At 41.0% G+C, this 26,980-nt stretch overlaps 1 protein-coding gene across 2 annotated transcripts in view; it reads right to left on the bottom strand.

The window, feature by feature from the left end:
• Positions 1 to 1,582: 1,582 nt before the first annotated feature.
• The window catches only part of nfatc1 (nuclear factor of activated T cells 1), a 54,179-nt gene continuing 28,781 nt past the window's right edge, over positions 1,583 to 26,980 (bottom strand). The window contains exons 7-11 of one of the 2 annotated variants that reach the window (XM_050034405.1): positions 25,384 to 25,439; positions 21,556 to 21,688; positions 15,875 to 16,501; positions 8,169 to 8,284; positions 1,583 to 2,677 (exon numbers count right to left, since the gene is read on the bottom strand). In XM_050034405.1, coding sequence (XP_049890362.1) covers positions 8,184 to 8,284; positions 15,875 to 16,501; positions 21,556 to 21,688; positions 25,384 to 25,439 — 917 coding nt within the window. In that variant the 3' untranslated portion in view covers positions 1,583 to 2,677; positions 8,169 to 8,183. The remainder of the gene's footprint in view (positions 2,678 to 8,168; positions 8,285 to 15,874; positions 16,502 to 21,555; positions 21,689 to 25,383; positions 25,440 to 26,980) is intronic. The other variant, XM_050034406.1, reaches the window with a different exon arrangement.

The raw sequence follows: 26,980 nt of genomic DNA, 5'->3' as shown, positions 1-26,980 counted from the left end.
TCTACAGTATGAACAGGTCACTCAGATCCAAGAGATGAAGGCTTATTTATTGACAAATACACAAAATAGATCACAAAGCAGAATTATGAGTTGTAGAGCAACAATAACCTCCTTGGTAAACATTTTAGTATGGCTTCGGTTACAAGGATTAAGACTCATAAATACATATAAAAACATGAGAACAAAGTGTGTAAGCCCATTCAGTTTTACTATAAGAGCGCAAACTAATGAGTAGATAAACCACAGTATGTAGGTAACCATGTCAGAGAGGCTGTATGATGAACATGACTAAACAGAGCACATGCTAAGAGAATAAATATGAAAATAGAAAAACAAACATCAACGACTTTATATATTTGTATTGCTGTTCACTTTTGTTATGTATTCTTTGGATTAGAGACAGTTACATTCTGTGAGAGACGACCGGCATGTTGCATATAGTAGCTTCCAGAGAAAAGTCAAGCTTTGTCAAAACTGAGATGATTTCGTCTTTGATAGAAATGACTGTAGCCAACAGTTTACTCCAAAGTTCATGTTGATTTCAAGTTTCGATGCAGAAATGACACAAACTGACTCGTTATTCTGTGACTACACAGTTATTTGTACTGTATGAGTGCATGAAGACATATGACCTCTAGATGAGGTTTGGGTAACTTGTTGTTAATTCAAGTGACAATAAATTGTTGTCTTAAAGGGTCAGTTCAAACCAAACCAAAAACACGTATTTTTTCTCTTACCTGTTGTGCTATTTATCCGTGTAGATTGTTTTGGTGTGAGTTGCTGAGTGTTGGAGTTATCAGCCTTAGAGATGTCTGCCTTCTCTCTGGTATAATGGAACTAGATGGCACTCAGCTTGTGGTGCTCAAAGTGCCAAAAAAATACATTTGAAAAACTCAACAGCAATGTCTCTTTCCAGAAATCATGACACGGTTACTCAAGATAATCCACAGACCTTGTTGTGAGCAGTTTCATGCAGGAACTATTTTCTTTCTGTGATCAGAACAGAAGAGCACTCCTTTAAAGAGGCAGGCTGGGGCACAGGCTGGGTAACAAACCAGAACCTTTCCTACCAGGAGACTGGTGTTCAAAACTGTGTGAACTTTGAGTCATTTCAAGGTATGTTGTCAATGTGTTTCTTTTCCTACGCCTAACCTCTTAACTTAACACTGACTATGTAACATTACTTTAGGTACGTAACGTTGTTCGTGGGGCTCTAATTTGTAGAATATCATACATATCATTGTGTGAGGATATATTGCTGAGCTAGCCAGCGTTACAGCTCAGCCAAGAAGGATGCCATTAATGTTTATATTTCATGCTGTAACAAGCATGAGTCTCTCATCCATGAGTAGATGCATGCTTCCTTCTGTGCGGTGCAGTTGGCTGGTGTACTCCAGTAGAAAGAAAATAGTTCCTACATGAAACTGCTCACAACAAGGTCTGTGGATTATCTTGAGTAACAAGGTCATGATTTCTAAAAAGAGACATTTCTGTTGAGTTTTTCAGATGTATTTTTTTTTGGCACTTTGAGCACCACAAGCCGAGTGCCATGTAGTTTCATTATACTGGAGAGAAGGCAGACATCTCTACGGCCATTATCGCTATCACTCAAGCAAAACAATCTAGACTGATGAATAGCTCTACAGGTGAGAGGAAAAATGTGCATTTTTGATTTTGTGGTGAACTGCCCCTTTAATGGAATATAATATAAGTAATACCACAGGTTTAGTGGTTAAGTGCTTATTGTTGTTTGTGAATACAGAAAATGTATTCGATTTTATTAACCTTTATTTGTCCAAACAAATGCTGACTAAATATGATTTAAATGCAGCTTTTAAGAGAAGTAACACATTCTTCCTTTTACAAATTAAAAAAAGTTGATGAAGTTCATGAGAAATTAAACAAACCCTTCATCAGTTCAACACACCCAGGGGTTTTGTTGCTACAGCCTCACTGAACAGTAGCTTTTGGGGGGCTAATCACAATTCTCTAATCATGCTACTGTTTGCCTTGCCTCATTTAACATTACCCCATTATTACCATTTGTAGCCTCTATTCAGCAAAAGTTACATTATCTTACTTTATAAAATCTTTCATCTGTTGAAGTTGAACCTGTGAAGCCAAACTCAGGCCACATTTTTCTGTTTCCAGTCAAAAAGGCACTTCTCTTTTAAATTGTCTCTCTGTAAAGTCAGATACGCAAACTGAAGCACTACAGATACTGTATATACAAATATCATAACTCATAGGCACTGGATCATTTACAAACTGCAGCAAAAAAAGACATATAAAACATATTTTGGTCCTCTAAAAGCATACTTTGTTGTGGGGTGGCAGGTTTGGTTGCTACATACTCAATTTACATGTCTTTAAAAAAGTCAGTCATGTGATTTATTCCTTGGATAATTTCTGTGTAAAGGCATTATATATATGAAAAACAAGGCACACGTTGGACCCTGGTCATCTGGACAATACATTTACATTTGTTCTTTTTGCATTTTGTTTTGCTGCTTCTTCCTGCACGCTGTAGTCCAAGCATGAAAAGCACAATGTCCATCTTTTGTTTGGTGTTTCCCTTTTTTTTTTCTGTGTCCCGTGTCAGTTTTGTTGGTGACGGGAAACTACGCGTGGCTGTGGACGGAGATGCTCGACAGGTCGTTCCTGATGATCTCATTGACTGCAAAAGGAAAAAAAAGAGAGAAGAGGACGGTCAGTATTTATGACCTCCAAATAGAGTAAAGTCACCATGCTGAGTGTGTACATGTACTGTACAGCGTAATGTTAAAGGCCCTGAAAACTTATTTTCTCATTCGCATTTTGCTACTGATAGGATCTAATATGAACACATTTTTTTTCCAAACTCAATCTTTGATTGATGTTTATTTAGTTACAAATATTTAATGTTTATTTTAAGTGGAAATAGACACAGTTTTTGCTTTAACTTATCATCATGAAGTTGATTGACTATAAAATAAGGACACCTTCTGTGTTTCGGTCTGTTTCCTATAAACCTCCCTTTCACTCTGCAATTCCGTCTGCCACTGCGTACCATCTCCCAGGAAAATTAAGGCCTGATCTACACAACCGAAACAGGAAGAGGACAGTGCTTTTGCTTTCCCCGTCAGCTATCAGCAGCTATCCAAAACTACCAGAGAGACTCAATGTAAGTTCTTTGCAGTTACTATTTCCAGTAGCAGACATGGCGGACGGCAGAGTGACAGAAGTAACTGTGGAAAACAAAATGCAATGTGTCCTGTGCTGTTGGTAGTTGCAAGGCTCTGAGGAAAACAGAAAGGATTATGGTTGTCTTTGCAACAGTGGCACCAAAAATAATACCAATGGAAAATGCTGGGGGGAGAGAAGATGAAAATGTGTCTATTTCCACTTTAACATCTAAAACAATATTAATGAATTGACAATAGGCAATAAGCATAAACTATATAAAAAATAGCAGACAAAGCCACAATGACATCTTTCATTGATTTGTGGACTCCCATTTTGGAGCCTTGAGTTTTTGCCAAACCCCTGGGAAGATTGCTTTGGAGCCAATGAGACACAGTGGCAAAACCGTGGAATTGCAACTTCTGGGTTCATCACGTGAAGCCATTGGTCCAAAAAGACTTTTTCTACATAGAATTAAACTGTGAAAGGGACGTCTGTAAATCGTGGGTTACCGCAGGTTCTCCAGCTTCCTCCCACAGTCCAAAGACATGCAAGTCAGATTCATTGGTGACTCTAAATTGCCCGTAGGTGTGAATGTGAGCATGAATGGTTGTCTGTCTCTATGTGTCAGCCCTGTGATAGTCTGGTGATGTCAGGGTAGGTAGTCACTCACTGAGTGTCAGCTGGGATGGGCTTCAGCCCCCCCACGACCCCTACCAGGATAAGCGGTTATGGAAAATGAATGAATGAATGAACGTCTGTAAATCAGTGGATACATTTTTGGAGCGTCACAAGCCAGGATCAGGATTTGATCCATTTGGTCCGATGGCACTTCTGAAGTCTAGAAGAGCGGCATGATCAAATCATTTCATCCCCATTCAAGTTAGCAGTGCGCTAGACTGGAAGTTAGCTTCTCAGCTAGCAACAGCCTCTAATGCACTTGCTCTATGGGCAACACAATGTGGATGAGCCTGGTAATTTTATACCCAGGAAGTTGATCTTTTTCGGCTTCATGCACCACTGACAAGGGCCCTCCTCCAACGCCATCCAGTTCTCTTTATACAGCCATGATTTTGGCTCTTGCCAAAAATCTGACTGAGAAGCTGAGGACACTATCAGCAGACAGCCATTCGACGCTGCCTGCCCTCAATTATGCATAACTTTAAGCCTTAATAAAATGTAAATGGATGAGTTATATAAAAATTAACCCCCCATTTGGTTGTAATGAAGAGGGAGATCAGTTATAGAGACCAAAACGTTTATATGTACCTGGCTGTATACATGGTTATTTCTGCTGTAAAGTTGGGCATTTTAACATGGGGGTCTATAGGGACTGACTGGCCTCTGGAGCCAGGCTCAAGTGGCCATTTGAGGTACTGCAGTTTTAGCACTTCATATTGCCGCTTGGTTGTAAGTCACTGTGGGTTCATCATTACAAGTGACCCTTTTTACATCACACATAGTTATTTCTTCCATTGTTATTATCAAATATATTTTAGTACAGCTTTAAAGTTCCAGCCACTGTGAATATAAGTCCTCTGAGCTCTGAAGAAGCTGTTATTTCCTCTGAGCGAAGCTAATAGAATCACTTTATATCTGAGATCCCCAGACCTTTTTTATCAAGAGAGATGATGCAACCTCCTGCTGTCTCTTAAGGATCCAGGTGCACTTGTTTATCTGTTTTCATCAGCTGTGTTCTTTGGCTGACGGAGGGGGGTGGGGGGGAGATCCAGGAGTAAGTGAGGCTGACTGAAGCTAAATCAGAAAAAAATACGTAGATATCAATGCACCGATAACAAGAGAAAAGGACAAATCTTTCATTTTTCTCCTCACTAAGGGGGATTGAATGGGTTCATTTTTCATTAGCTTTAACTGTTCTTATCTGTGAACTAGTTTATTACTTTGAAGAGATAGTCTCCACAGTTCCTCCCTCTCTAATCAGCCTCCAGGTTCAGGTTCAGGCCCTCTTTTCTCAGCTCTCACAGGGATGAGAAATGTGAGAGGGGAAGGGGAACACCCCTCGCTGGATCCGGCCCCCGAGAAACCGAGCCAGCAGGCTGATGGGAGGAATTCCCTCTGACTGACTGGACGCTGGAAAAGCAGCCTTGGAAACCTGAGATTCCCCTCCACACAATGGAGTTACTTTTTTTTTTAAAGTTTATTTTCATCGCAGGCAGCAGAGCAGCCTTTTCCTCAGTGACCCAGCACTGGCACAGCCATTTCCTACCAGAAATATCACTTGCTTCCTATTACAAGAAAGATGACAGGGTGTACGTGCCTCGCAAGAGGTGGAGGAGGCCACCATGGTGAAAAAACACAAAACATACAAGTGTGTCATCATTACCTTTAAGAGGGTAGAATAATAAGTCAGGAGGAACTCATAATAGCTCAAAAATGTGGGTGCAAAACAGCAAATCACCCAGACAAGAGTGATATGTTACACTCGTCTAGACATAAAGTTCATACGCTTGGCGTGCTGGTTGGCTGCTATTAATACGGCAACAGGAAGATCTCTTGAGAGATTTGATAACTGCAGCACAGCAGAGATCTCACAGGAGTGTGTGACAGAAACACACTGAAGCTATTATGTGACTATGAAGACAGGGTGAGATTCACAGCAGGATGTCTTCATGGAGAACTTGGCAGTGTGGGAGATAACTCGTCAAAACAGCAGTGACATTTATATTCAGGTGCTTTAAATCATTTCCTCTTGATTTAGCACAGGGCCAAAAAAGGATAAACTCATCATCCATGTTCAAAAGATTATTCTTAAAGGAGTACTCCACTAATATTACACAATGTTTAATATCTCCTGTGGTTCTGGACAGAGTCTTCTGAGCAAATAATCCTGATTACAGTGTGTTGGGTTAGGAGACCACAACTTCATAACAGAAAGTGTTAGCAACCTTTTTTTTTTAAAAATGGAGTACCATTTTTTAATTTTCTGTCAATCAGTGTGCCATATCAATATAATGTCAATCCATTGCGCCTCAAAATGCTCTTTTATTGTTTGAGGCATTGGTTTTACGCATCAGAGCTCCTCCCTTAAAGACAAATCACAGTGTAGCCCCTTTTCCACTGCACAAATAACCCGCTAACACTCGCTAACATCTGGCTTTTTAATGTAATAGGAATCGGTGTTCACACTCAGGTCAAATGGCTCTGCAGTAATCACGGGGATTTACTGGCTCCAGCTCAGATCGGCATTGATGGAAACACAACACCCAGGTGAACGTGCTAATTTTAGCCCCTTAACTGGTGAGATGCAATGATCTGCCACCACAAAATAACATCCCTCTCGTCCAGGCCACACTCAAACATCGATCCAAATTAGTCTGCACTGAGTTTGAAAGACAGATTAAATAAATAAGAGATATTTGAAAAGAAGTAATCACAATTAAGTTTTTACAGGCCCCCATGCTGCTTTCTGCTGTTTAATAACCTGTTTTCGAGCCTGTCCTTGACATTGAACGTGACACACCAAAAAAACAAACAAAAGAACAACAACACACACACACAAACACACACACACAGAAAGGCATACTCATCTGCGCCGTGTTCACGTTCGCTCTAGTCTACTGGCAATGAGAAAGGAGTATATTTTTAGCTGGTTTTCCCATGTGTTTTCCCACATACACACGCTAATTTTGGTGGTATGTCTTCCGATGATTACCAAACGTGGTATATCATTCACATCCACACTTCATGAAGTGTAATACTAAATATCGTGCTGCGCTCTGTTTTCTCCCATTTAATCAATGTGTCGTTTTTGTGTATGGTTTCAAAATGGCATTTAACACTTGATGTTTGGCAAACAACATTTTCAAGACACACAGTACACACTGCACGACACTTCTGAATCACAAAACTCCACTCCTCTACATATGTGTGTACATATATATATATATATATATATATAGATATATATGTGTGCGTATATATAGGCTATATATATATATATATAGATAGATAGATATATAATTTATGTTAAGTAAAATGTTTTTGTTTAGTTTTGGTTAACTATAATAACTTTGCTTTGTCTTGTAACTTAAATCCTCAAGCAATCAATCCTCCATATGCTTTTATGTGAAGTTTTCTCTTTTTTAAAATCTTTATTCTTGTTTTAGTTTTTGATATACCTGTTATTATTTTTTTTTAACTTTATTTATCTCTACTATTACTGTCTTTGAGCTGCTGCAATAATCAGATTTCCTCACTGGGGATCAATAAAGGTTTATCTTATCTTATTTTCAATACAGTACCAAAGTCAACTTGGAGTGAATACTTTTGCCTTTTTTTTTTCTTTAGTTAAAGTTAATATTTTAGGTGGTGATGCTGTTGTGAGCAGGCATTAAAGACTCAGTAATGATGCTTTCAAGAACACTCATATATCTAAGAGTAGGCTGCCCAACAAAACTGTTCTTTAAAAAAGAAATAACGTTTATTGAATTTTTTTTTTTTTTTTTACCTTTTGTTTGACTTCTTAGTTAAAATATTCTCTGCTCACAGCTACTTTATCATGCAGAAATAATGGAGCTTTGATTAATAAAAATGTGACAAGTAGTTAATAATAATAATAATAATAATAATAACAATAACAATGATAATGAATAAACACTCAAACAAGTTTCAGCTCTTTGCAGGTTGATACTGAAACAGAGGAGGCTTGGAAGGTAGAAAAATCAACCAAGAAACTTCTGCTTTTTGTGTTTGTGATTCTCTGGTAATGTGCTAAAAAAATGCAAAGCCGCTGGTGCTGGCCTGTATTTTAGCCGTGTATTATACATCATGGAAAATGGATACACCCATCTGTTAGAGCACAGTGGAGGGAATGAAATCTGATGAGATGGTTAATGATTAATACTTATGTTTATACGGTAATGCAAGATGCTTTCTAACATAGCTCATCACAAGGACAGAATGCTGCCGCCAGCCATGTGAATGTGAGAATATGACCAATATCACCAAAAAGACATTCTTGAACCAGAAGAAATAAACACTCTAACCTCATCTCCACCCTCCTACAGCGTGTCGTTCCGCTGCCATGTGTGCTCTTCTCGGCCCAGACTGAACTGACTGACCTCGTCTCCTCTATTTGATCTGGCTTTGACCTTCTGCGCATCTGGAGGTGGAAGGATATAATCTTTGAGTTCAAAAACCTCAATGGGACGTTACTACAACGACTTCTCAACGCGCACATCGAGCCCTGATGTCGGCTGTAAATTTAGCACATCAAGACACTGTCAGAGCTCCACATCATGTCATCACCTGTCCGGTAGCTATCAAAATCACGGATGAATTATGGCGTTCAGATATTTTTCCTTATGCATCATTGTGCACCATATGTGTTGGAATATTTTTCACATGTTAATGAAAAGGTGAAAAGACTCTCGCAGTTTATTCTGATATAAAACAAAGGAAGGGCAGGTAGTAAAACTTTATCTTTTGTCCCACTGAGGCCACAACGATCACAACGTTTACTGTTTATGTGTCCGTTGCCATGGCCCACTTTTCATTGTGGCGTCACATTTGATGTGGAGGATCTAATTGAAAGAAAAAGTCAATCTATTGATCTCTAAGTGTGTTTACAACGAAGTCCTAAAAATAGGCCCAGCACCAGTGTGACATCTGTGTCATGTGTCATCCGGTCACATTGATTCGTTCAGGAGAGAGTCGGGTGATGGAGATGCTTCAAACAAGTTTACAGCAGCTGGGTGGGACGGTAGACTCTGGGTGTTCATTCAGGAAATGTCACTTGAATTCTGATTAAAATCAAGAAAATAAAACAACTTCTTTTTTTTTTTTTCTTTTTTTTTACAGTATACGTGATTTTAAAAGAGACGATGTTCAGTTACTGTACGGATCATTACTAATGTACAAAAATATAATTTCAAAAATACTTCAGCCCCAAATGACCGTATCATTGATGTTTTTCTGTGTTTAATTTAATTAGTGGAACATTTTTTGTTTTTCTTGCATCTCGCAGTCATGGGGTCCACAATTAATAACAGAGAACCTCCATCAAAACATCAGTTTACAAACACTCACACATCTCATGCGGTACAGACGTCTTATTTATCCAGTTGTATGCTCAGTTCCTCCTAAACAGACAGCCCTGAACACGTGAGCTGCTGGTCTACTGCTGCGTCCATCACTTAGTTTGTTTGTGTTATTGTGACTTTGGTAAATCCAAACTAACACTATCCTAACACACCAAAGTCCCACAATTACACAAACTGATCAATGCAGCGGCAGTCCAGCAGCTCCCGTGTTCAGTGAGGCAAAATTACTGTTTCTGTCAGTGGAGTTTGGCTTTGAAGAGAGCATCGAGAAGTTTCACTCCCTATACCCCATCCCAGTACCTCTGGTCCTCTCCACCCCCACACCCACCCTTGGTGACAGAGCATTCAGTGTGGCAGCCTCCACTGTCTGGAACTCTACTGGCAGAGATCAGCAAAGCTCCGTCTCTGGACATTTACAAAAAACTGCTGAAAACCTACCTACAATCATCACTATAACTATTTCTGTTCTTGTTTTGTTCACTCTGTTTAACTATTTGTTTATTTTGTTTTCTTACTCTGTTGAGTGGCCTTGGGCACACTGAAATGTACTGTATAATCCAATTTTATTTTTAAATTTACTATTAAAGAAAAAATAAATAAAGCTAAGAAAATATCCTCACCACAAGGTCAATTTGGTAACTGTTCTGGAGGCTATTTTCATGCCACATGACCGTCATCAGGGGATGCAGTTTGCTCAGTTGTCAAATTCAAATTTTCATATTTCTTTTAAGAACTTCTTGTTCACGTTGAGGTTTGGATTTCATCATTCATATGATTGTGATATGATCAAAAACTCCAGGACAACTACGAATTGGACCTTGTGGTCAAACTGTTTGTTCAGTGGCAGCTTTTGAGCCAACAAGGATAGAAAGTTTGTATCCGGACAGTTAACCCCAAAATCAAAAACATATTTTTCCTCTTACCTGTAATGCTGTCTATTAATCTAGATTGTTTTGGTGGGAGCACAGTGTTTGAGATATCGGCCATAGAGATGTCTGCTTTCTCTCCAAATCTAGATGACACTCGGCTTGTGGAGCTCAAAGCACCAAAAATTACATTTGAAAAACTCAACAGCAATGTCTCTTTCCAGAAATCATGACCCAGTTACTCAGAGATTGTTTTGAGCAGTTTCATGTAAGAGCTATTTTCTTTCTACTGAACTACAACCGCCGACCATATCACTGTGCAAGATCTCCAACACACAGCAACTCACACCAAAACAATCTGGATTATTAAACAGCAGGTAAAAGGAATAAATATGTATTTGATAACTGGTAAAGACTGAACTTCAGACTGTAAGTACAGCTGGGAACAAAAGAACAGGAAATACAACTTGCTTCTTATGAAACAGTATATAGGCTAAAAATATGACTATGCAATATACTGTATATATATTATGTAACAGTGTTACTCTGTGCTCGTACTTCGCTACTAATCTAACACAAGGCACTGCAGTGTTAGTGAACTAATATGCCTCACACTTTACAGTTATTTAAGAACAAGGAAGGTGGGGTTTGATATGAAGTAATCCAGGAACTGGTTTCCTGTCCCATGGAGGTCCGCAGCAGCTGGAGCTGACTGATACAGCCCAGCTCTCTGACCAGGAAACCCCTGACAAACGAGGAACTCCCAAACAATTAGCAGGACAGCACTGTTTGCCTCATTAAGGGACGAAACGCGTCAACAAGATCCTGCGCCTGTAATAACACAATACTGCAGGGGAACCGATCAGCTGGAGAGATACTCAACAATCTCTCTGATCGCTGTGAATAAATCAGCTGAGGGACCGGAGTTGAGACAATGAGAGAAAAAAGGCTGGGGGGGCACAGAACACCCACGAACCCCCTCCCCCGCTTACTGCCACGTCAAGCCCAGGCCACAAGCCACGAGATGTTCTTGGCCCACATTACGAGGCTCCTACTGGGTTACTGCAAGTCAGTCCCTCAGAGCGGTTCTATAGTTCAGCTCTGATTCTGCCAATTTTTTTTTTTTTTTGAGCTCAGGTATTATTTAAAAAGAAAATATCTGGGGACAATAGCTTTTTGGAAATGGTGTGAGCTTTAAGAAAAAAGAATAATAGAAAAGGGAGAAGACCTCTGAGAAACATCTCTGCAAAAAAACCCTTTTATACTAGAAAACTAGAAAATAAAGATATGCACTAAAACAATCCTGTAATAAATGACCTGTGTCACATGCATACACACCTACAAACTCTCGCACACATATGTCGATGCATACACAGTCATAAACAATAAATAGAGACACACACACACTGTTTTGCGTGTTCTGTTGTTTTATCCTGAATCTACTGTATATTTTTTAACATGAATTTAAAATCTTGATCAGGGGCTGCAAATTAGCTTCAGCTGGACACCCTGCAGTATGTATATACAGTACATCACACATGTTGCTGCTCACACACTTTTACACAGAGATTCTTCACAGAGAGAGAGATTTGTGTGGTGATTCAAGTAGTTAAATTACCTTTTTGCCAGTTTTGTGTCATTAACTATGACCAATTTTTGGCCCTCAAAGGAAAGGAATGATTTTTTATTTTTATTTTACTACTGCTTCTTTACTTGGACTCTACTCTCTAAGGCAGGTGTCTGACTGTATACAAAGCCAAAGATGACATTCCTCAAACTTTCCCATGAATAGCTGGGTATTTTATGTTTTGGAAATGGCTCTCTATGACCTTTAATTTGGAAGGTAAACGTAAAAGTGATCTCTATAAAAAGTGAACTTTTTAGGCTGTTTTTAATTGAAGGGCTGATGCATTTCATTACATTGTTACACTAGTGTTTTTTTTTCTTTTCTGGCCACTCATTGGATTTAAAAATGCACTAATAACTAACTGGCAACAAGTCATACCAGATGTGGATGTCGATGAATTATTTGATAAACCGCAGATTTTTTTCGTACAAAGATAGCGTGCTAATAACTAATATTTGAGAAAAGGAAGCAAGTGTTACTGTATAAAATCAGACAGATTCAACAGAATCTTCAGTCAGATACTTCTCACAAATTCTTTTCCTATGATCATCTAAAATCTCTGCTCATCAATTATACAGTTCTGACATCTAACAAGGCCACAACACGCCATAAAAAAGCGTTTCGTAATGCTATTTGGCTCCGATCTGACTCCAGAATGCACATGTTTTGCTCATGTTACCTCACCACTGACAAAAGTCTTCGGCACACTACTGTGCAGTATAACGTATGGCTTTGGCCACCTCTTCCAGACTCTCTCTGTGAGCCAAAGGGAAGCATGCAAACCTCTCAAGTCAGCAAGTTTTATGGCAGCGTGGCCGGCCTCCATCTCCCTCAGCCTCAGCAGCGCTGGAGCTCAGACTGTGCACCCTGCAGCCTAAACCTCCGGCTCAGGGCCAGACAGCTACGATTCAGACTTTCCATGAGCAGACATGTTTGTAACCTCTCAGGGGACGGTGTGAAAAAATGAGCAACAGAAGGGGGTCCTGATTAATACAAGAGGGCTGCACAAACAGGGGGAAAGATATCAGCTCTGATTACTGACAAAATGGCAGCAACAGAGTTGGGGTGGGGATCAAAAACACCTGAGTGTGTCACTTTCATTTATAAGTGACGTTTACTGTGGCTGCTTGACACCATAAGTGCTTAAACATTCACGCACTTAAATTATTTGTGTCAAATTGGTCAGAAATTAAATTAAATTGCACTACATTAAATAAATAAATGCCAGTGATTCATCTCTATGTCTGGCAATAATGCACAGATAATGATATACTAAATTACAGCCCATAAACACAATCCTATTTCCACTGAATTCTTGTAATGACAGTCAGTGTCCCAGTTCCTCTAAAAGTCTCAGATATCTTAGTTTTAACGATCATGGCCAACACGAAATTACAGTAACACCACACCTGAACGAGGCCATAAAGCAAAGCGTCGCATCAAACTCTGCCAAAGGTTTTAATGAAGTGAGAAGCCATATTAAGTTTGGAATGCTTAGCAAAATTTCCTCCAATTTGCCAATGAAAACAAGTGTAATAGGGGGCCCAGCTCCTCAGAAATATCCATTATGGTTATGGTGGCGCGCTTTAAAACTTTTCACTTTAACTACACCTGGTTTGAACCAAAAAATCCCCAAGAGACATGAGCACCAGTTAGAGTATAATTACAAATCAAATCTTTAGCCCGAGCCGGCCAAATATCCTCGCAGACAGGCCTAACAAGTGTTAATGTATTTACCCAGACTGTTCAGAGGAAGTGGCATGGGAACAGTCTGAGTCCTGCAGTCTGCGGCCCAACAACAGCGTCTCACTCGCCATCGCCAGGAAGCCCGGCCAGACGATTCAGCGGGGGCTCTGGTGACGGATCAAAGCCCCCGCTGCTCCGTCCGCTGATAGCTGCTGGTTAGTGTTGCTTCATCTACTGCACTCCCCTTTCTCCACGCAGCCGGGGACTGTTTCTTCTTGCCCCGAGGAAGATCATTTATCCAATTTATTTCAAATCACCGCAGCGCAGAGCGCGCAGCCCCCTGAACCTCAGTGGTGAGCACAGAGGGCCTGAGCAGTGAGATCATAAAGTTTGTGCTCCTAAAAATCTGCTCTCTCTGAGATAAATAAAAGGAGTCACAAAAGCTGTGTTCATTATATCAGCGAGCTTTATGCAGGCTTGTCTCATTCAGGGTTTACAGCCAAATATATCAAATACAGGACCACCAGGTTTCTTTGCTCTAATTACCTCAGATGTTAGACGACAAAGGAACGGACCACAAAAGTGAAAGTACTCATAAAGAGATATTAAAAAACATGTCTTTGAACAGCCTCTATTCAAGTGAAGTAGGACTTGCAACAACAGTGATAAATCTTTTGTCACCACATCACTCCCACACCAAACTCCTGCTACAGTGGCCTGTAACTGACAGTAATATCATAGTTTCACAGTGTAGACAAGTGAAGAGGTGTTGGGTTGGATAACTAATTAACGATATCAAGGCTGAATTCTGTTATAATAAGCAGAGCTAAAAATACCTCATGCATATGCATGGTCATGCACAAAAATTTTGAGCTGCTCAGCTCCACATGCACCAGTGCACATAACTTGGTACAAATATGTTGCACAGGGCTGCAGACTCTCAGGCATTGATCGTTAACTCACACAATTGAAACTTTTCACATGTTCTCACGTCCATTGTCTCGAACAATAAAAAACACTCTGACAGACTTGGATTTCAATGCACGTTTACTCGTGCTGTATGGTATCGGTACTTGGAGTGGCAAAAAGGACAAAGACTCACATTACAGTAATAATTTATCACACATTATAGTCTCATTGAATATGTGATGTCACCAAAATTAGTCCTAATATGATGAAAAGTTTTCATAGGTTTGCTAGAGCCATTTAAGCTTTAAAGTAGTCTCACTACACATCACTGTACAGGGGAGGCTCAAATGACATTGTAACACATTGCAAATAAATTTGTAAAAATCTCTCACAATGAATAAATGTTTTCTTTCAAAGGTTTGCTGAAGTTTCAGTGATGAGAAATAAGGCCAAATACACCAAACAGTGCAGTAAATAGCAAATTTTGGTGCACATAGTTTTGAGAGTGTTTTGAGACCTGAGAAACATGTGTCAGTTGATTTTGATGGTTTTTTTCAGCCTTTATAGATTTAACGTGCTGCAATGTTTGTTTTTCGTGCTTTCTTGCTGAGACTTGAAGAAATAGAACCATCATTTTTGCACTGATTTTATCAAATGAAATATAATGTAGGACTGCTCCCTGAAAGTTGAAGATTCAAATCATACGTCAGGGACCTCTCCACTGAACTCAGTATACAGTGTACTTCTGTGTCAGTCAGTATACAGTGTACTTCTGGTGAAGTTACTGTGTAAAGATTTCGCTGCAGAGTGAGCACTCCTTGCTGCTCTCCAGTACAGGTAGCTGTGGACCCAGACCCAGGGTGAGCCTCAGACGGAAACAGAGGCTTTGCCTGGTCAGGCCCTAAGATAACATTATTCCCTGCCTTCTGCTTAGAAGTTATGAATTTACAGCTCACAGCAACTTAATATGATATGGTGTCTGGCTTTTGTTTTATATCTAGTGTCTGCAAAAATGTTATTGAGTCAGGTACAGCCCTAGCTTAAGATGTAGTGAACTTTAAAGGTGTTGGTAGTCTGCTTTTCTAACTTTTGGACAGAGGCAGGCTAGCTGTTTCCCCCTGTTTCCAGTCTTTATGCTGAGCTAAGCTAACTGGCTGCTGGCTGTAGCTTCATATTTACCATACAGACATGAGTGGTATCAATATTCTCATCTAACTCCTGACGGGAAAGCAAAAAAAAGTGTTTTCCCAAAATGTCGAACTGTCCCTTTAACTGAAAATGGGTTAGGAATTTTTTTTCCAAAACAAAAAACCTCCAAAGTGAGTTTTAAAGGCCAAAAGTTTCCGCTCCTGGCAAAGTGATCAGTGAGTCATACTGTATGATATTGATCAAGACTCCTATCAGCACCTGCAGACATGTTATGATCATTTGTGCTGGAGGGCAATAAAAACCTCTTTGTTTAGTTAATTAGGAGGTTGGACGAGTAGTTCGCTTTATAATTGTTTCCATGGATTAGAACGTTAGGCATCATTTTGTATGATAACAAAAACGTTTTCACTCACCATCATCAAGGTACATCTGGTCCAGCTCCTGTGGTTCTTGTTTGATGCTGACAGCCAGCGTCGGGGGGCTGCCATCCTCCTGAAGGGAGCCCCGCCCCCTCTCTGGCACCTTGGGGTGCTGCTGAGCTCCTGGGCTGGTGCTGCCGCTGCTGACCGGCTGAGCTGGTGTGATGCAGAGGGCTGGAGAGAAAGGGCCGTCGGTCGGGGTTGAGGGCTGCGAGGTTGGGGAGGAGGAGGGGGAGCTGCTGGGTGGGTAGAGGCTGGGCGGCTGGTAGCGCCCAGGAGTCTCCTGGATGATGGAGACATGCGGGATCGGGGACTGTTGGCCCGGGTGCTGGACGGCTGGGCCGGCAGAGAGGCATTTGGAGAAGGGCGGCGGTGGCGACAGGTCGTGCAGTTTGGGGCTGGTGCTCGGAGAGGGGAGCGAGGAAGGCTTGGCTGCCAATCTTTGCTGGCTGACAGAGTAAGCCCCGCCCACAACGCATGGCCGGAGGTCAGAGGTCATCATTGGGGTCATGACCTGAGGGGGGAAGTATGGCTTTGGGTGCATGGACAGGCCGGGGCCATGTTGGCCGCACACCAGGGGGGCGTCGTAGTCGTCGTGTGGCTCCGTCTTTATTGTCGGAGCTGAGGGCAGAGGAGGGGAAACAGAAGAAGGAAAAGCTAAATGAGTAAACACGTACTGCAGCCGTCCTGCAAGTGTGAGTGAGTGAGTGGGTTTGTGGCTAGGATACCCGCTGCCAAACAAACACTCTCATCAATGAGACTCTGTGTCTGGGCCTGAGCTCTCCCACCCTGCAGAAAATATTCACAAAAGTAGGAAAAAAAGGGATGACTCATCAACACGAGAAACATCCAGCTGCTTCTATAATAAAATGCTTATTTTCTTTGGACACTGCTCTGGTGCTAATATCCATTAAATGTGCGATATGAAATATGTTGCTGTAACAGCAGCTTTATTCTCAGCAGGGTTCGGCAATTTAAAGTAAATTACTGCTCGCTCATTGAGACAAAGAAAAAGTTTAACCGAAGCTGCTTTTTTTTAAACACAAGATGAAGCTGAAAAAAGACAAAATGGAGGCTGTTGGGTGTTTGAGGATAGCAGTTATTGCACAAATGAGGACCAGAGTTACACTGAGTCAAGGATTTGTTTTCTGTCATCCAGATTTCAGTGCGAAACAAGTTTTTAAAATGTGGGCCGCCGATATGCTGCAGCTCCTGACACGACATCAGTCTTATATAACAAGCGTTTCAGTCCAGTAACAAGGAAACGACAACACGGCTCTGACCCTGAGCTTCATCACTGCATCACTTCACTGGATCTATTCCTTCTTCTCTTCTGTGGTGAAGCTGCTTTAGATTATAACATGAAGCATGTGTTTGAAATCAAAGCTGACACAGTAAAAACTTTATTTGTCCTTCTGTGACTCTTATTCTTATATTTCACTGATGCACATAATTGTTTAGTTGTTTATCTGCATCTTTTTCTTAGCTTGGGGAAATCTCCTGACAAAGATATTTTTAACCTCTCAGCAGGCTAAGTGAGTGACTAATTAGACCAAAAGGAGTGAAACTAAGACGCGTCATGCTTTACTGAAGCCTCCATTTTCAACAACTGTAAAAGAGGAACTGTGATGAAATGGTTACACCAACCGCAGCACTAAAATAGCACATGCACCCCTATTTCTGGCCTGTTTGGAGGAAGTGTTTCTGTCTGCCTGTGGAGGATAGGCACATGCACAGAAAGGGAGCACAGAAGAAGCGCGAATGTTTGTGTTGCCACAAAAGAGAGCATCATGCCCCTGGGTTTCCGGAGTGTGAAAATCAGCCGTGTGCATGTTCCCAAAATAAATCTGCTGTTTTCGTACGAGCTGTTGTAACACCTGCTGCCGCACTAAAGTTAATGACGTGATTTTAAAAGGAAAGACTGAAAACAATTTACATTTCATTATTGAGAAATTGAGCCTCTCATATATTTTTACAGCTGTGTTTTCACCTGGGGTCGAAGAAGATCTTTTACTTTAGTGTAAAAATACTCTGTTACAAGTAAAAGTACTCAAATCTTACTCAGGTAAAGCTGAAACAATATTAGCACCAGCATGTCAGTCATTTCTCTGAAGAAAACCAATTGAAATTGTCATTTTAAAGTTAAGATTATCACTCAAGATATAAACTTAAAGAAAAATCTCACAGGGTAAGGATCTCTCTGATTCATATCGTACTGTAGTTATTGTGTTCAATATTTGGGTTAATTGTACAGTTTATCAGTTATAATGTTGTGCTTTAATTATAATGACAAATATCCATAAAATATGTCACTCAGTCAGAGCTCGTCAGTGTACTCAGTGAGAGGAAATATAGATGGGAACTACTGACTTAAAGTAAAACAAGTAAAAAAAACAAGTAAAATTAGCAGAGGTGGGAGCAAGTCTCAAGTCTTTGCACTCAAGTCCCAAGTCCTGAGTCAAGTCACAAGACAAGATTGACAAGTTCTAAGTCAAGTCCCAATTAAAGACTGACAAGTCTTGAGTCAAGTCCCAAGTAAAGACTGACAAGTCACAAGTCAAGTCCCAAGACAAGTCCTGAGTCAAGTCGCAAGACAAGATTGACAAGTTCTAAGTCAAGTCCCAATTAAAGACTGACAAGTCTTGAGTCAAGTCCCAAGTAAAGACTGACAAGTCACAAGTCAAGTCCCAAGTCAAGCAAGACAAGTCCTGAGTCAAGTTGCAAGACATGATTGATAAGTTCTAAGTCAAGTCCCAAATAAAGACTGACAAGTCCTGAGTCAAGTCGCAAGACATGATTGATAAGTTCTGAGTCAAGTCCCAATTAAAGACTGACAAGTCTTGAGTCAAGTCCCAAGTAAAGACCCAAGTCAAGCAAGACAATTCTTGAGTCAAGTCGCAGGACAAGATTGATAAGTTCTGAGTCAAGTCCCAATTAAAGACTGACAAGTCCTGAGTCAAGTTGCAAGGCAAGATTAACAAGTTCTAAGTCAAGTCCCAAGTAAAGACTGACAAGACCCAAATCAAGTCCCAAGTCAAGACCGATGTCAAGAAAGACAAGTCTTGAGCCAAGCCCCAAGTAAAGACTGACCAGTCCTGAGTCAAGTCACAAGGCAAGATTAATAAGTTCTAAGTCAAGTCCCAAGTAAAGACTGACAAGACCCAAATCAAGTCCCAAGTCAAGACCGACATCAAGAAAGACAAGTCTTGAGTCAAGCCCCAAGTAAAGACTGACAAGTCTTGAGCCAAGCTCCAAGTAAAGACTGACAAGTGCTGAGTCAAGTCGCAAGGCAAGATTAACAAGTTCTAAGTCAAGTCCCAAGTAAAGACTGACAAGGCCCAAATCAAGTCCCAAGTCAAGACCAATGTCAAGAAAGACAAGTCTTGAGCCAAGCCCCAAGTAAAGACTGACCAGTCTTGAGTCAAGCCTCAAGTCCCAAGTCATCAAATTCTTAATTTGAGTCCAAGTCATGTGACTCGAGTCCACATCTCTGCAGAATGGCCCATTTCAGAATGATGTTTATTACATCATTGTATTATAATTATTAATGTGTTCATTACTTTAATGTTGCAGCTGGTAACGGTGAAGGTAATTTTTAACCACTTCACATCCTGCTGTGTAGCTTAATCTGTAATGGAGTGATATGTCATCATTTATTAGCTGATAGTATTTTGTATTAATAATCCAAACCTATCAATTAATAAGTAATTAAAGCTGTCAAATAAATGTAGTGGAGTAAAATAACATGTAAATACTCAAGTACAGTACAAATATCTACAAATTGTACTGAAGTATAGTACTTGAGTATTTAGTTACATTCCACCACTGGTTTTCACTCCACCCATTTCTTTTTAACTTTCCTTGACTTTCTCCTTTTCTTGAGGACTAGCAGATCATATTGTTCTCCGGGCCGACTCGTCACTCTTTAGGAGACACTGACCAGACTAGCCGTCCCCCAGTCTTTCCCCTCCCTCACACTCTGCGCGTCCCGAGGACAATGCTCCACTTTCACAGCGGGGCACTCCATCGCCCACGTACAGGGCTGGGCCAGTTCACTTGAATCACAGCTTTGAACCACCCACTGGATTTTCGCTCCAAGCACCGCAGTGCAATTAGCAGTGGTTTTTACATTTCAGTTGGTGGGTCAGTGTTTATATTTAGCTTGGCAATAGGTTCTCTATTCAAATAACATGCTTTTCCCATGCCCCCTTTCCCCGCCCTTGTGTGTCCAGTCACTGCAGTGTACAGGTATGGAAAAGAACAGATTTTATAGAGGTTTTTTTTACAATGAAGGAATAATAGCGTTGCTTTGTTCCTCCCTTGCAAACCACAAGACAAAGGGGAATACAAACTGTTTGTTCTTGTCTTCAGATGTAAAATGTTTTTAATTAGTCTGGGGTATGAAAGGCAAAGAGCCGACTGAGAGTGGTGAAGTGCTGCAGTGATGACAAGAAAGTAAAAGAAAGACAGAATAAGTAACGATGTGTTGAGGGCTTAGCAGTAATGAGGGGGTATTCTCTTATTTTAGTGCTAAATTTGTATGACAATTAAATGTCTATTAAACACTCTAGTGGCAGTTATTTCACCAAAGGTTTTTCCTTTTTAACAAATGTCAGCAACCACTGAAAGCATTATTCATGATCCACTGCAGTGATTGTCTGCTGATATTGCTGACACCACAACCCCTCAACATATCATATAAAGGCTATTCTGAGCATGTTTTCTTTAGTGTATAATCACCTGAAAATAAGAACTGTTGTGTTTTCGTTACCTTAGAATGAGCCATTTATATCTACATAGGGAGTTAGTTCATGGAGATTGCTATGTTGCACCGCCATGTTTCTACAGTAGCCTGGAACGGACAAACCAAGCACTGGCTCTAGATAGGGTAATTTGTGTGTTTGCATTTTTGCATCTGCTACCATAGTTAGAAGCCCATCTGCAATGAGCAATATCAAACTTTCACTGGTATTAAAACTACTTTCTTCAGGGTTTTTACTAGTTTGATTCACCAGGTCCTTTTGTTTTGGAGAGGAGGAGACCTCTGTGGATAATATGGCTCATGGTAAAAATCTCCTGAACGTCTGGAGCTTAAGTTATCAGAGAGAAAAAAGGTGCAGCAGGTGCAGCATTGGAGAAACACTATCTTGTAACATGAAACTACTTTATTCAGTGTTTCTACCGGTTCAAATCACCGATTCCATTTGTTTTGGAGAGGAAGAGACCTCTGCGGATAATTTGGCTCACGGTAAAAACCTCCTGAATGTCTGAATCAGAAGGTGAGCACACAATACCAAGTGGTGGGCGAGCTGCCCGTCTCTGAAATGCCATACAGCGCAGGGGAAAAACTGATTTGTAAAGTGAAACTGCTTTATTCAGTGTTTTTACTGCTCTCAATCACCTGGTTTGGTTTGTTTTGGAGAGGAGGAGACTTCTGCGGATAATTCAGCTCACAGTTAAAAACCTCCTGAACAATGAACACTGAAGGAATTCTGGCTGGGAGAAGTTTCAGCTGGTTGCAATCTGCAGTTTGCAGCTTGACACCACCAAATTCTTTCAGTTATGCCATCACAGTGTTGGGCAGTTCAAATCGTCATGAAATGGGCATTCTCATTAAAAAGTCAGTTAAAGCAGACAGGAGAAGTGGTGAATGTGTGAGAGGAGGAGAGCTTTACCGCTGGCAGGGACGTAGGTGAAGCGCTGGTACTGGCTTCTTTTCCTCTTGCCGTTGCAGACGTAGAAGTTGACGTGGACTGGGGTGGAGAGTCTTTGGTTCCGGTAGGGAGGGATTTCAACGATTAGTGAGTTCTGCAGCAAAGAAAATTGAAATCAAGACATGCATTCATAGTCTGCATAAATAAATAATAATAAATAAAGAGATTAAAAAGCTAAAGCTTTCTTATCACCTCCGCAAAGGAGGTTATATTTTTGGTTGTGGTTGTTTGCCTGTCTGTCAGCAGGATTATGGAAAAACTGCTGGCCCAATTTTCATGAAACTTGGTGGAAGGGTGTAGCATGGGCCAAGGAACAAACCCATTACATTTTGGAGCGTAGGTCTGCACTCTCTGAGGGTCCTTCTAGTTTGTTTTATGGTATAGTTATTTTTCCATTTTTCTGTATAATTCCGTCAGATCTAGTTCTTCTAATGTTTTATTTTCTTTGTTCTGTTTTGTTACCCTTTGTTAATCCTTATCTGGTCTGTCTCTCTTGCTGCTGTAATACTTAATTTATGTCTTTTGAAAAATAGAAAAGGCTGGTTGCAAATGTCACTGGTGAAAAAGGTGATGCAAAAGGCCATTTTTGTTGATCACTTTGAAATGAAAAAGCATTTTCATAAACAGAGGTACCACACTGTGAGTAAAAAATGAGCAAAAAAGGGAAAACTGGGCCTACTCATGTCTTACACTTTTTCCAATTCTTGTTTTCATTTCATGTGAGTATTTGTTTTGAGCTCTGGAATATTAGTACCTGTTACTAGTATTTTGTATTAGCAGTATTTTGTATTGTCTCGATCTTTGTTTGGGAGAGACAGTGCAGCTCAGCAAAGAAGATGTGAGTCCTGGATTCCTTTAAATCCATAGCCTGAAGTTGTGTGTGTGTGAGGGCGGTGGATAAAATCTGGTTGTAATCCCAAACGAGGGAGCCACAAAGAGACCATGAAGTAAGGTTATAGAGAGCCGTGGTTGTTTGCATAGTGAATAAATTGAACTCGGGATAGTTTATTTCCCCAGCAGAGCTTCCTGCTGTCTGAGGAGAGAGCGAAGGCCAGGAGCGACCATGCTCATCAGCCCCATCTGTGTGTGTTTCTGTGCATGCGTGTGTGGATACATATATCTGAGTGTGTTGGAGGTGCTGCTCAGTAGCAAGGGAGGAAGTCATCTGTCTACAAAACTGTGCTTCGGAGGACGGCTGGCCCTGACGTTACAGGTGAGAGCTGACACACGTTCTATTAAATCACTGCAGTCGTAAAGTCAAGTGAAGCCAGATGAGGCTTTTCGACTTCTCTTATTCAACACAATCCATCTGTCCTTCGGAGAATTAGCTGATAAAAACTCTGGAAACGGTTCACCGTTTGCACTGCGTAAGCTGTAATTGTGTCCAGGTTTAACAGGAATATTTGAAGCGTTTCGCTCGTGTTGCTGCTGTCCAACATGTCAACTTACTCATACGCATAAAAAACAGGCTTAGTTATGCATCCAAAACATGCACGAGTGAAATCATTCACTCACTCCTGAAAGTTTTATGTTCACATGTGATGTTTTGTAAAATCATCTCAACCCACTGAGGACACAGTGGACCTCCAATTTGTGTAAAAAGCGTGAAAATCACCAAAACACACTGAGATGTTTTTACCTGACAAAAGTAATTTCTCTCATGCAGAGGGAGGAAGATAAAATATGACAAATCGAGCATGAAGGAGCTTTCTTGGACTCCTCAAGTGAGTGCTGCAAGGCCATTTGTCTAAGTTTATATGAGTAATCTGCTGCATCTAATTGAAAATAATTCTTAAAATTAAAAGTGAATCATCCTTCTTCTTCTACGTCTGCCTCCCTCTCGGGGGAGGTCAGTCTGCGCAGGTGACGGAGGCAGTGAGGTATTCTGAATTTGTGGTTTGGTCTGTGTTGTGGTAGAGCAGCAGAGGTTAAACCTGGCCAAGGCACCGTCAGTGTTTAAAATGGGCCCAATCCAGGAGACTGGGCTGAGAGGGGAGGGAGGCCCTTTGTCTATTCAAGCAGACAGATGTGTCCCAGCAGTCACTGTATACTTGTGTGTGAGAGAGAAAGTGTGTATGTTTTGCAATGGGAAGACACTGAGAGCAGGTGCACCGCCTCACATCTAGACACCCTCTAATCCCCTCGTCTATCTCCCAGACTCCCACCACTACACATCTCCCTGTCTCTCTATCTGTCCGAGGCCAAGACAGGACACACTGCCGAGCACAAACTCCCACTGGATGAAGGTTGAACTTTTGAAAACCTTTTCCACACGTTTCAAACACAACATAGCTGTTCTCCTCTTGAGAGATTCTGCTCTGGGCTGAGAAAATCTTCAGCCATATCCAAGATACACTTCTATGTATCTGTGTCATTAATGTGCTTATGTTCACCAGTGTGTGTATAACTACAGTGGCTGACAAGGGCAAATGCACAGTGGTGTAGTGGAGGATATACGCAGGTATACGTGATATATCCACCTCTTTATGTGGCTGTTCACAGTGCACCTATCAGGCAAAAAGCCATTAGAATCTGTAGGAAGGTATACTCACTTACTCCTCGATAACCTACCCACCCACCTGGTAGTGCACAGCTCATCAACCACCACTACACCACTGCAAATGTACTACAATGGCCTAAAACATTACTTTTAGGAGAAACATGCTATAGCTCCAGAAATTATGCCATAATAATAATTCCAAAAAGAGCTGGTTTGGGCCATCTGCCATTTACTTTTGTCGGCTCCCATATTTATCCCATGTTCATAATAATGCTGTGTTAGCAATGCATGGTTTAAAGGTATAGTTTGACATTCTGGAGAAATGCTCTCATTTGCTTTCTTGCTGAGATGTAGATGAGAAGATATAAAGCTATAGTCAGCAGACTGTTAGCCTATAGCTTAGCACAAAGACTGCAGAGACAGCTAGCCTGGCTCTGTACAGAGGTAACAATATCTGCATGGTTAGTTACCATTTGAGGTAATTAGATATTCCTTTTTTGTTGTGCATTTGAATCGACTGACCCCTAAAAGTAAATGGCTGAATGAGGTGTGCAGATATTCTGTAAATCTAGATCCATGATTCCAAAATCACCAGGTGATGTGGAGCTCAATTGGCCCTTCATAAGTCCCTCCCCTTTCCACTCAGTTGTGCAAGCTTGGCCCCCGGGAACAGTGCTAAGCTTTGAAGCCATTTTTACATAGTGGCCAAAAGTGAAACTACACCGTCCTGGACCGTCACATGATGCCATTGGGCAAAATCAGAATTTTTCCCGTACACTTACAATGTGAAAGAGACATCTGTGAATTTGTGGTTACATTTTTTTGTGCATCGCAACCCACATGCTACCGCAATTTGATCCATTTGATCTGATAACACGAGAACAGAACAGAAGCCAAGAGCCACTGACCTGGCTTCCATATCTCACGCCCCGGGAATGAAAATGGGTTGCCACTGGATATTATACTCCTTGCTTTCAGCTCCTTGAAGCTGTATTACTTAATGCCAAGAAACTATCTATCACACCGCAGCACCTGGCTTAACGGAACTGGTGTCGCCATGCTTCTTTCTGTCAAGATTGTGCGGCCCAGCAGCAGTAACTAAAGGGAGTAGGACTCAGTTAATTCACTCTCAGCTCACTTGATTTAGACATCAGCTAGTTGTTTTTTTATGTAAAGTCTGAAAATTCTTTGCCACTGAAATGATGGAGAGCAGCTGTTTTATCCTCAGTGCTTTAATCCTGAAATGAGACTGGATTTGTCATGATAACAGCGTCACATGTATCACTTACAGGCTTAGAGGCGTCTCTGTCGACCTTGGCCTCCGTCTCCCAGAGGTGGTGACCGTCTGAAAGAGAAAGAAAAAGAGATTCGTAATGACAAATTGGAAAATAATCCACCTACTTGGCTCCCAACAGAAATGAAGAAATGGTATGAGCGTTGTTATTATAATCTGTTACATCAGTGATATATAAAACAGCCACACGTCATGCTGTCTGACCCGCCGCTCATGAGCTCATATCCTCGGTCTAACAAACCTGAGAGACACAGACAGAGAGAAATTCTGATGCAATCCTAAAAAAAAACCCCAGTCATACCAAAGAGATGAGCGACATCTTTGGTGGATCGGAGAAACCTTGACTTCATCGCTGTGTGGAATCCCAACATGCTCCAGCAGCTGGTGGGCTCGTTAATGCACAACGACTGGAAACTGACAACTCGCCTCAACTTTCAAACTCCTTATTTCTCGTGTTCTCATAGGAATCTTTCTGCTATCCCCATATAATGACTGTTAAATGGTATTTGCTCTTTTTTTGGTAATGCATTATTTTCTCCTTAAAGTGGCCACAATAAAGAGGTTTCCCATCAGGCAATTAAAAAAAGAGGCATCATGTGAGCTGTCGGAAAACACAGGCCTGGTAAAAAAGAAGTTTGATTTGTCATTCTGCCCAGTGAGGTGTCAGTAAAAGTATATTTTTACCAATTTATTAGTCACAGAAGGAAACCATTGTAATTTCTTTAGCCTCCTGACTCATTAACAAGGCCCTAAAAAGGACTGTGAAAATGACTTTAACTGGAGTTTAAAGAAAAAGGGTCAGCTGTGGCCAAGTTTTGTTAAAGAGAAAATTAACTAAGATATATGCAGTGTTGCTCAACAGGCTGTCAGCAGTTTGATATGTGGAGCGTTTGAATTGAGCAGACAGCACGGTGCAGATGGATTGGGCAGCGCTCGTTTGTGTGCAGAGGAGTTGTGAGGTGGCAGAGATGGAGGAGGTGCAGCTTGGCCCTGACAGCTTCCATTATGTCTGAGGAGACACTGGAAACCTGCTTCCCTTTCCTTTATTTTCCCACACCGCTGTCAGCTGTGGAGTGGAGTTTTGGCTGCTCCTCTCCAGGAAAGAATAATATCTTGTGTACCACCTTAAAGAGAATTAACCCTCTGCCCCAAAGGAAAAACAAACAAATCAACCAGGTATGGTGCCAGATCTCTGAAATTCTTGTTTCTGTTTGTAGTTGGAGTAATTTGACTGATCACTGCCTCTCAAAGGTTGGCTAAATAGATTTTTTGGTGAGGTGAGGTAAAACCTGGCACAGGGGTCCCTTGAACTCCTTTATGCTAATCCCATGCAGTTTTGGGGTAAACCATGCAGTTTTTTGCATGCAGTACAGATGTGTTAATTTCGCCTTCTGTATTTGAATATTTCTGTATACCAAGGTCCCTAAACACTCTTGAAATTGCATAAATTTGGTATGACTGGAAAGTTGTGACTCTTGTGGATTCAATGAGCCCAATTCAATTAATGTGTGATGATGTTAGCTCCCACAGTAGCCATTTCATTGTAGCTAGACCATTTTCTCAAACTTCACCTAACTGTATAGAATGACCTA

The sequence above is a fragment of the Epinephelus moara genome, chromosome 22 (genome assembly GCF_006386435.1).
Source record: "Epinephelus moara isolate mb chromosome 22, YSFRI_EMoa_1.0, whole genome shotgun sequence".
Lineage (NCBI taxonomy): Eukaryota > Metazoa > Chordata > Actinopteri > Perciformes > Serranidae > Epinephelus > Epinephelus moara.
The sequence above is the reverse complement of the archived record's forward strand: the minus strand, read 5'-3'. Positions and strand labels throughout refer to the sequence as shown.